The sequence below is a fragment of the Rousettus aegyptiacus genome, unplaced genomic scaffold, assembly GCF_014176215.1.
Source record: "Rousettus aegyptiacus isolate mRouAeg1 unplaced genomic scaffold, mRouAeg1.p scaffold_m13_p_12, whole genome shotgun sequence".
Classification (NCBI taxonomy): domain Eukaryota; kingdom Metazoa; phylum Chordata; class Mammalia; order Chiroptera; family Pteropodidae; genus Rousettus; species Rousettus aegyptiacus.
The window spans coordinates 33,603,077-33,614,465 of record NW_023416287.1 but is presented as its reverse complement, the minus strand read 5'-3'; the positions used below and the strand labels follow the sequence as shown (position 1 = coordinate 33,614,465).

At 36.0% G+C, this 11,389-nt stretch overlaps 1 protein-coding gene across 4 annotated transcripts; it reads right to left on the bottom strand.

The window, feature by feature from the left end:
* Positions 1–405: 405 nt before the first annotated feature.
* On the bottom strand, positions 406–11,166 carry SNRPB2 (small nuclear ribonucleoprotein polypeptide B2). 4 transcript variants are annotated; one of them, XM_016122021.2, is made up of 7 exons: positions 11,044–11,166; positions 9,277–9,366; positions 8,757–8,929; positions 4,856–4,996; positions 3,983–4,033; positions 2,420–2,508; positions 406–1,885 (listed from the first exon to the last, which is right to left on the bottom strand). In XM_016122021.2, exons 2-7 carry the CDS (start codon positions 9,338–9,340, stop codon positions 1,726–1,728), a joined length of 678 nt encoding a protein of 225 aa, XP_015977507.1. In that variant the 5' UTR covers positions 9,341–9,366; positions 11,044–11,166; the 3' UTR covers positions 406–1,725. The 4 variants fall into 4 exon arrangements, with proteins under 4 accessions (XP_015977507.1, XP_015977508.1, XP_036085585.1 ...); XM_016122022.2 differs by lacking the exon at positions 11,044–11,166 and adding an exon at positions 10,740–10,987; XM_036229692.1 differs by lacking the exon at positions 11,044–11,166 and adding an exon at positions 10,379–10,707.
* Positions 11,167–11,389: the final 223 nt, after the last annotated feature.

Here is an 11,389-nt window from a genome sequence, read left to right as displayed (position 1 = left end):
ACACAACTATAGTGATAGAAAGCCAATCAGTGGTTGCCTAAGGCTGGGGGTAGGGGGAAGATTGACTACAAAGGGGCACAAAGGGAGCTCTGAGGGGTGATGGAATGCTCTGCATCTCGATTATGATTATTGTGTGACTGTATCCAACTGCCAAAGCTCACCAATATGAACACTAAAATGGGTGAATTTTACTGTACATAAACAACTCAGTTTTACAAATCATCTAATAGTTCCTCATTTCAGATTATAAGCAAGTCCTTAAAAAGGCCAAAACAATCCACTCCTCCTACCCTCCCTGACCCTTCCTCTCATCCCACTCCAGCCGCACCATGACCTTTCTACTTCCTCTCATTCAGCCATGCAAACAGGGCCAGTCTGTGAAATATTTTCTGTTGTGAGACGAGCTGAGAGTATAAGCAGTTAGAAAATTTAATAGCAACTGACACTGCTGTAATATTCAAGAACATGGCCTTTTTTCTAGTAATTCACTATTAAATTTTACAAAAGTACATGAACTTGACAACGAGGTTAAAAATGTTATTCCTAAGAGTCAGACTCTGAATATGGTAGTTTTAAGAATAAAATTTTGCTTTTTCCTCCACACATATGCACAAGAGTGATATAATAATAATTTATGTTAAGTCTAAAAGTAGTCTGTCCATAAATATACAATAAAAATTCTAAGTGATAAGCACAAGTTTTGTACAAGAAAATGTTAAAACAAGAATATGAAAATGATCAATGTCACTTTAGTACATACTAACCATGCAAAAAAACTGTCCACTTCTAAAGATACTCATAGTTTTATTAGCAGGGGACTGAATCAATAGCCTTAGGTATAAATCAAATGGTAAAGAAAATGAGCTTTGAAAATATTTGAACATTGGTATTTAAGAATTGCAAAAAGGTAGCAATATCAGGATTGGCAACTCTCTGTAATTCAGCTAACGTGTCTTAAATATTGTGGACTGTAAAATTTTTCCCTTTGAGGTCTTTCAGGAAAGAGGTTAGATAACCATACGGGTATTCCTTAGGAACAATTCTGCCCTAAGAAGGTAAGAACATAAAATGTGAAGTTTGAAGACAGCATTCCCTATTTTCCCAATAAGTACAGTTACTCCTAAATGACGTTTACTCAATTAAACACTGAATGAAAAAACATGAGAAATGTCTACTACCAGCAAAATACTGTGCTCATTTATTTGAATATGAAGATTAAATTTAGATATGGCCCAGGTCTCAATTTTCTTCCTACACTTAGGACGATCATTTTTACCACTAGTATTAGATTTAAAAAAAAAAAAAAAAAATGAACTACAGATGGCAGTTCATATGCATAAAAAATAACTACAGAACATCTAATCAAGAACTTGAACTAATTCTTTGTTTTTATTAAAACGTTTCAATGTTTCTCTACCATTAGCTGCTCCAAAATACTAGACAAGCATCCTATTATAGTTGTATACACCTTAAGATGATTGAACATTGGGCCAATAAATGAAGTATTATGTATAGAATACAAATAAAAGTTTACTGTACAAAATTAAGGCCTTCATATTTCATAGTTCACTAGGCTAAAGGAAGACTAGGTAATTTTTTAAAACCTGCATAAAAATTTCACATTCACTTCCTCTCACTCCCAACTATTAAAATGGCCTTACAAAATGTTATTGAAACAAACACTGTAAATAACACCAAGTCCTTTAAAGACAACTATCCCAAATGTTATTTCTTGGCATAGGTGATCTTCATGGCATGGGATGGTGTGATCTTAAATCCTTGTAAAGCATCCCTGGCAGCTCCGGCCTGTCCATCATTTTCAAATTCAACAAATGCAATGTCATGCCTCCCAGGTACCAAACGTACTTCCTTGAAACCAGGAAACCTGTAAAGAAGAAAAACAATTTCTATATATGTAAACAATTTATATATATATATGTATACTATATTTTGTAAATATATAAATGACATCAAAAACATAACTGTCTATTCTGTGTTTTAATTTGTTACGCAATTTTCTGATTTTGGTCCAGGAAAAGTATATCCTACCAAGAATCCTGAATAGGATGAAAGAGCCTAAAATATAATGAATATCATTATAATTAATACCATGAAAGGACTGCAGGAATAACATAAGCTAATTATATTTTTGTCATTATATCAAAGCCCTGTTTCCTGTTTTACTAATCAATTATAATTAATAATTCAAACATTAGAGGTAATTTAGCTGCTTATTTGCTAAATCTGCGGAATGACTACAATTCATGATTAATCCCAAACCAAATCAATGAACTTGTAAGGAATTACTGCTGTGTGATACACAAATGAATTCAACCCATGGAAGTGCTATTTGTCCTATTAGGAGGTTCCTGGAACAGACTAGTTTATTTAAAAAAAAACAAACAAAAACAAAACTTACTGATTAAACAGCATGGATAACATCATCTCATTAGTCTCTTCTGGTAAATTATTAAGGAATAAAATATAGTTTGGAGGATAATCAGGGACCTATTGAAAAGAAAAAAGGCAACGTTAGCTTATAAGTACAAAAAGTATTATAAACCATTTGGCTCATATTAAAATCTAAACTTGAGAGAACTATATCCCACAGTTTATTAAGGCTTATAAAATCTTACTGCATCAAACACTAAAGCTGAAAACCAATGACAGCAGAGAAATAATATAAATCTAACAGTAACTAATGAAAGCAGACATTCGAGTCACTTAATATAAATTTGGAAGATCATATATCTTATCAGTTTTTAAGTATTTAATAGTATTTAAAACAATATTTAAGTTTCAAGCATCTGGAGGTCAGTTTTATATGGAGGATTTTGTCATGTGGATTACATAACTGCAAGATCCTAATAAAAATAGAGAAGGCAGCAATGTCACCCCGCCCCCTTAGCTGTTTACCCAAGTAATAACACTGATATTCACTTCTCTGTGTTATTGTTTACTACATCCCGGCATTTAAGAAAATTCAGAACCACTACCTGGTGACTTCTAATGTATTTTGCAAGTAAATGAGATATACATAGAATCTAGTTACACAAAAATAAGTAGATAAAAATATTTATTAGATATTAAACTAATTATTTGATACCCCACCCTGAGATTATGGGGAACTATAGGGACATTATCTTGTACATAAGAAAAAGCCTCTCTGTTTTCAAGCTAATTTCATGTTGGGGGTGCAGAGAGGGAGATCTGATGAAGTACAAAGAATAACTTAAGTGAACAACTTAAGGCTTAGAGAATTAAGTGCTGGCATTTGTGAACTGGACTATCATTGTTAGAAGAGTTTAAAGAAGGTAAATAGGTAATATAAGAAAATGCAAACAACTTAAAAGCAGCAAAACCTTGGTGATGCAAGGAATTTTCTGGTAAAGGGGGTCAAATATGTGACAGAAATCTAACTATGGGAAGTGAATACACAGTATAAATATATATGTGCCTTACTGTTAAAGTGTACAGCTGAAACTTATTGGATTTCGTTAACCCACGTCACCATAAAAACAATTAAATAAATAAATAAATAAATAAATAAATAAATAAATAAATAAATAAATAAAACTTCTCAGAGCCCTGTATCTGAGAAATCAAGTAGGAAACCATGAGTACAAGTCTGCTCCCTATACTCCTTATCCTAAGCTGTGTCTGTAAAGCCCTGGGCTAAGCACTGTATACTGTAAGGAAAACAAAAACATTTGCTCCCAGCCCTCACAGTTTAAAATCTATCATTCTAATTCCCTCATTGATTCATTATGGGAAGTAAGGAATAAAGTCAGGTTTGGTTTTCTTCCTCCTACAGAAAATTAAAATGTTTTGAGTGAGTTTCTACATTAAAGTGTTATATAATTTAATGTTTTATCTTACATGTGGAATTATTTTCAGTTTTTGAAGACACACAGGTTGTTGGACATTACTGCTATTGCTTTAGTTTTATTTTAAAATATCACCGCATGGAAAAAAATACTACCTGAGGATTTGGTGTTGCATTTCCTTGGGTATTAGCTGAATTTAGTGTTCCCTAAACAAAGCAGAGAAATAATTAAAATTTCCAATCCCTCTAAAAATGCAGCATGTGTTTGTATTTATAATTACTTTATAAAAATAACATTAAACATTTCTTATTCCATTTAATTTAAAAAATTTACATCTTAGCTGACTCAAACATTCATATATTTAGCTTGTCAAATATTTCTGAAAGGTCTCGCCCTAATTTAAACTATATCATAAAACTTAGCCTCTAAGCTTTAAAATTATGAAGTAAAAAATTAAATAAAGTAAAATAAAATAATGACTTAAGTAGACAAGAGAAAACCAAGAAGTGGTTTTTCTTAACCTTTTTTTTTTAACAATTAGAGAAACATTAAGCATTATACTTAGTGAAACTGATTTCTAATCACTTTTAATCAAAAACTAACTACTTTTTGAATGATAATTTCACTTTTATCTGGTATTTTTAATTAAATTTTGAATTTCTGAATTGTCCAAACAGCTTAAGTGGAGTACTTATAATTAAACATAATATCTATAGTACTATTTATAGGCAGCAAAACTTGAGAAATAAGCTAATAGATATTAACATATTCTGTGAATGAACAAAATGTCATACAAATTTAAATAAAAATGTTAAACATAAATCTGCATATGTAAATGCTTCCCTTTTAATCTGTTGCTTAAACATGAAATTTTAGAACTCAATCAGGCCAGCTTCTTAAAAATCTACCTTTTAAATGCATATACATACAAATGTACTCATGAGCCTCAAAGATCATGCCTCAAGTGAAAGACAGACGTCCCATCAAATTTTTAACACCAAAAAAATATGAACTTTTGTCTATCTTACCTGACCGGGCTTTTTATTTGCAGTCATTGCTGTTTGTTCCACAGTTTTAGCTTTTTTCTTTTCCTTTTTCTTTTCTTTGTCAGCAAAAGTACCACGCATTTTAGATATTATATCGGAATCTGTTTTTGCATACTGGATTCGCTGTTTTAATTATTTGAAAACAAGTTACTTTTCATTATGCTGAAGGCTGTTTACACCATCATTAATATCACAAATTCTATTACTCGAATACACTACAAGGTATTTAAAACTCACCCCTATGAAAACCTGTCAAATATACTGGGTGCCAAATGAAAATAAATTGTGGCCTATGATTCACAACCTAAACAAAGTTAGATTCAAGTGTGTTTGTGAGAGAAAAGCCATAGATTTTCATATGAGAAAAATAGGACTGTAAAATACTATGCCACTGCTTCTCTCCATTTATAAAATAGAGAAAACTGCTTTGGAAAGATGCCTATCCCTTAGCAGGGGCTCTCAGTAGAAGGCACAAGATGTATCAATTAGCTGTGAAATGTGTTGTTTGAAATTTGTTACTTCCAAAGTTAAAGCACCAAAGATTAATGACCTTTAAATGAAATGACCAATAGTGGCATCAACTTAACCTTAAAATGCTTTAAAAGGAAACAAAAGGATGGCATCGCACTTGTGCAACCAGGCCACCTGCTCATTCTTTCTGGGCCACAGCTAGCAGGAGCAGCATGCACAAGTGAGAACACAGGCAAGCACTGAAAAACACTGGTCTAGGACAGCATTTCATAAACCAAAATGTGCACTCCAATTACCTGGAAAGCTTGTCACGGGTGAGGTCTGAGATTCTGCACTTCTAATAAGTACAAAGGAGGTGTTGACACTACTGGTATGGGAGCCACACTTTGAGTAGCATGGTTCTGGCCGAAAGCATTATCACAGAGCTGAGATCAACACAATTAACTATCCCAAAATGTTTCCTATGAGGTACATTGTTATCTACAATGTACAAACCACAATTTCCATTTCACGGAAATGTTTCTTCCTTAGAACCAAAAGAGCTGAAACTCCATCTCTAATTGCATCAAAACACAAAAATCCTGTAAGTTACTACATAAAATTGTCTTGTATAGCAAGAATTTGATCTCAATCTGATGGGAACAAGTGACATTTTAAAATGGTGTGGGTTTGAAAGCAGGATATTTTTTCTTTCCTTTTATTTCAACTAGAGATGACTATTCTGGGGAAACGGGAGAGGAAGAGGCCTACCACTACACCTCTACACCACAGTCCCACTACAGTACCCACAGTGTTCCCTGGCTGGCCGGGGCTGCTGTGCTTTTAGTATACTTATCCCTGCAAGCAACTCTGCTAGTCTTAGGCATCATCATGTAATCAAAGATGTAGGCTAAGAAAGATGCAACTTAGACTAACTGACTTGGTCCCAAGGATTCCATCCCAAATCCCCTGGGTCTTCACCATTCTTTCTGACCTGAACGGATCTTGAGTGACCTTGTGTTATGTCCTTATAACAATAACCTCTAAAGATCTCTGATCTCAGCTATAGCTCTTAGCTGGCTAGTCTAGACTAGTACTTCTCGATCACAGGTGATTTTGCCCACCAGGGGACAGGTGGCACTGTTGACTGGAGACATTGCTGTTTGGCATGCTACAAGCATGTAGTGGGTAGAGGAAAGGGATGGTGTTAAAATCTCTACAATGAACAAGACAACCTCTAACCTCTAACATCAACAAAAAAATTACCCAATTCAACATGTCAAAAGTGCCAGTGTTTAAAAATTCTAGTCTAAATACTGGTAGGAGATCGAAGTCTGCCCAAAGTTTAGAGAAGGGGCAAGATTTATATTTAAGCCAAAAGTTTCATGATAGAAGTCCTCTGGAAGATGGTTCTATTTCACTGAGGTATTTTTGGCATTAAATAACCAAATGTCTTTGATTCACAGAAAATCATTTTGTTCTGAGTTCTAAATTACAGTAATTTTTTTTTCACTTCTGAGTTGGTACGCTGAAGTTAAAAGAGAAGAGCAACTATAAGCACCTAAATAAGTACAAACCAGATGGCTCAACGGACGTTTTCCCTCTTGCAGGATACAAGAGATTTGGCAGATATCTGCTACCTTCCTAAAGGCAGAGAAATAGACCTTCTAAAATAACCTTTAATATAAGATCAGTCTAATGGACTTTCTTCATCTGTCTAAAATAATTAGCTGGCAAGGTGAAGCCAGAGAAAGCCACAGCAAATAATTTTTGTTTTCCAGTATCTGAGTAACAGGCACACTTGTCATCTTAACTCAGCAAAACAGCCCTAAGATCCTCCTGAAGGAAGAAATTGCTCCTTCATACTACCAAGAAATACAAGCTGGTTTCAAGAAATGCCAATTTACTGAAAATCAGAGTATGTTGGCACAATCCCATGGTTTTCTGGGGTGGGCCTTTCCACACAGATGATGCCCAGTAAGGTGGGAAGGGATGGAAAAAGGAGCTAGATATAGGTTGACAAGAAAACTTTCTCCACTGACAGAAAGTTCTCAGGCCTGAATTAAACAGGGTAGTACAGATCTGCAAACTACAGACTGCAGCCAACACTGCCTATTTTTGTAAATTAGGTCTTTGGGAGACAAAGCCACACTCACGCATCTGCATGCCATCTATGGCTGATTTTCCCACTAAAAAAGAATAGTTGCAAGATATCAGCTGGTCCACAAAGCCTAAAATATTTACTATCTGGCCCTTTACAGATAGTGTGCGGAGTCCTAGTTTAGGAAAAAAAAAAAATCACAATATTAAATATTAGGAAATTAGCTTTCAAGTCCTGATGCTGCCAGTGATTGCATTAAGGTAATCTAGAAAAGTAATTCCTTTCTGTACCTGATTCTTAATTTATAAAGGAATTAGACCAGTGGTCTGTACTACAGACTATGGGCCAAATCCAGCCCATGGTCTGTTTTTATATGGGCTATGAGGGAAGAGCTTTCTTAAACACAAAATATTCAACAGAAACTGTGTATGGCCCATGAAGCCTGAAATATTTATTATTTGGTCCTTTACAGTTTTTGCTGACCTCTGAATCAGACCAAAGAACATCCAAATTACTTACATTTTACAGGCTTATTGGCTCTTTTCTCCAATACCCTGTGCTATTACATTACAGTTCCAGAAGAAAAGCACTTTGGAATCCAAACCCAAGGTACTGTATACTCATTCACACACGTAAAACCCCTTGTTCTACTCTCTGTCCCCAGCCTGATGCAATTCTGTACCATCTCTGACTTAGACCTATAGCCTCCTAATTATGTTAGTTCCCTGCTTCCTTATGGTCCTCCCACAAGAAAATCTTTGTCCAACAGCTAAATGTGAATCTTATTATGTCATTCCTGACATAAGCTTTCCATGTATAGTTATTTTATTTCCATTCATTGTTATCCATTAATATAACCTCTGAATTTAAATCTATAAACTTTCCTTACATCATTGCTTTATCTAGACAGCATAACTTCTGATATGTATCATTTCACTAAGGAATTTTCTAAAACTTCAGACTGAACTTCCTCTTTGACCTGTGGTTTTTGTTGTGTGTTGTTTTACAAGTTTAGGAAGAAAGGTTTCCTTTTAATCTTCTGACATTATTAATTTCTTATTCTTTTGAGATGAGACTACTGACTATACAACCATTATTTTTTAAAAAGTCTACATCTCAATGTATTTTGTTTTTGTCCATTTGAACTGTCACAAATTAAGAAGTGAATTATAAACTGTACTACTGTTTTTATAAAAATAAATAAAATAAACCCAAACTCCCTCTAACACGTAATTAAAAGCAAAAAGCAACAGCTATAGTTTTAAGAGTATATTTACAAATCTATTATACTATTAATAGAGATTAAAGCCAAAAATAATAAGATCAACTTACCATTGGTTTACCATAAAATGGAAATCCTTGCAACTGTCTCAAAGCATTCGTGGATGAGCCCAGTTCTTTAAATATAACAAAGGCTTGCCCTCTCATCTTCATGGTCTTTAAAGCTACAATATCTACCACATGGCCAAACTGAGAAAATAGTGCATAGAGGGATCTCTTCAATTCTGTGTAAAATCGAATAGGAAACAAGTTATTTATGAATGAAACAAAGACAAAATCGTTCATAAAACAACACTGCATTGAGAGCCCCTCCGCCATTCACTTTTTTATTTATACAAAGTTCCACATTTTAATAACGTCATACTATTCCCACTGGTTATCTAATTTAAAAAGTTATTTGAAACCATTTTATTTATGACTAAAAACATATCCAACATATGTTCAGCCATATCTATTTTTTATTTTTTAAAAACCTTAAAATCCTTACCCAAAAAAGGGATAAACCATTATTTCAGACAGTAGTAATTAAACACACTTTGGTTGTTAACAAAGATTTTTAAAAAGCACTTACCTTCTTTTTTAATTTTGTCATTCATATTGTTGATATAAATTGTATGATTTGGTCTGATATCCATGTTTTGGGCTAAACTGTTCAAATAGCCTAAAGAGATAGAAAATATTCTGTTATGAACAGAGAAGATTAACTCATATTTAGTGTGGCATTAGGACACAACACAAACATTATTAACTTCTCTTTCAATTCCAAGTGTCAGAAAATATCACTTCGGCAGCAGTCTTTAAAAACTCTTTAAAACTTCGCTAGCCCTCCTTTTTAAACAAGAAGAACAGTTCTCATGCTCAAAACCTGGTGGAGCACTAGTACCCAGCCAGATTTTAATAACAGTATTTCACTCAATACATTTATTTTTATACTTATTCATTTACACATATTCACTTATGCCAAGTGAAATTATTTTTCTATTTGCTTAAAGGAATCTTTTCTTTTTTAAGCAATTAAAAATTTGAGATTTGAAGAAAAACGAAAAAGAAACTTAACAAATGTACATCCAGTAAAAATCAGTAAGTTAGAACATGAATGAAGTTGACTTACAAAGCACTTTCATATCTATTACTTTTTATATACACCACCACTGTCCTGACTCCAAAGTTCCCTCTGACCAGCTTGAAAGAATGGAGCTCAGATACAGCAGTTCTGCATAATGGTTAAGCACTCAGATTCTACTACCAGCCAAATCAAAAATCAAATCCTGTCTACGCTTCTTACTAGCTGCTTGACTGAGGGCAAGTTTCTTAATCTCTCAGGTTCACACATGTACAATGGGGATGGTAACAGCATTTACCCAGTAGAACTCAGAAGACTAAGTGGGATAAAGTTTTAGCAGTTCTTACATGGGCAGTAAGCACTTAAAAGTACTGTTATTAAAGGTTAAGGGACTTGCCTAAGGTCACATAGGTAATAAGCAGCAGGCCTGGGAATTCAGCCTCTGTCTTCTGGTCTCTTGCACTTTTCTTTTACTCTCACCTATTTCATTTTTTACATTGTTTTCAGTTGCAAATTCTGACTTTGCTTTATTTCCTTGGATGCCCCCACATATTTCTTAACTTCACAAATAATTACACTCATTGTACGTTAAGAGCACAGGACTACTGACAATGGAGGAGCCTATAGACAGGGACTGTACTTGTGCGGATAAAAGGTGAAAAGTAATGCTTCTCAGAGACCGGCGACCTCCCCCTTCCCCCAACTGAAACCTGGAGGACTGGAGTAGCCAAGACGACGAGAGGGAAGTGATAGAGAGGTCTAACTGAAGGCAGAGAGATCAGAGGGGAGACTTCAGCAATAACTCGTGCGAGGTTTGATGGTGGCCTGGACTAGTACGGGGTACTGGGGGAAGCCTCCCAATCAAAAAGAGGGCCTCTAATCTAGAAAGAACGGGAAAGCGCACAAAGAGCTGTAAATTAGCATAAGCGAAGGGACATTAATTATCCTTCACTCCCTACGCGAGAGCCTACCTACTCTCCAGACACAGGCACATTCGCCCAAGGACCCAGTCCCCAAGTCTAAGTACGCAGCCACGTGACCCTGGCCCCAAACCGTCCCACTGCAGACAAGGCTCTTAAATTCGCCGGCCTTGCTGGACTAGCGCCGCAGTCTCCAATCCTTCCTGGCCCGGAGCCTTCCGCGAACCCTGGGCGGGATGCGTCCCGTTCCCGTCCCGCCTCGTCCACTCCCGGTTGCTAGAGGGCAGCGCTGGACACTGCGGCAACCGGCAACTGGGATAACCGAGACAGCGAGGGAGAATAGGCTCAAACTCACCCCAGGCCGGCAGCGTGAACCGTAAAAACCGAAAGGCGGAAACGCAGCCAGAAAGCGGAAGTAACTCTACTACGCGCCTCAATCGAGCGCCGAGAAGTCGAAAAGCCGAGCCAGATTAGATCGATGCCCAGCGACTGCACCTGGGACCCTCTCTACGCATGCGTACACCTGGTCGCCAAAGAGAAGGGGCGGGAAGAGGGAATGGGGGATGGCGAGGAGGCAGGGGTTTGGGAGAACCCTGTCGGCGGAAACAAATCTTGGGGCGGTGGAATGAGGGGATGGGGACGGCAGTGATTCATTTCCCCACCACGGCTTTGCGCGGCTTTACCCCACACAAGATGTTTTC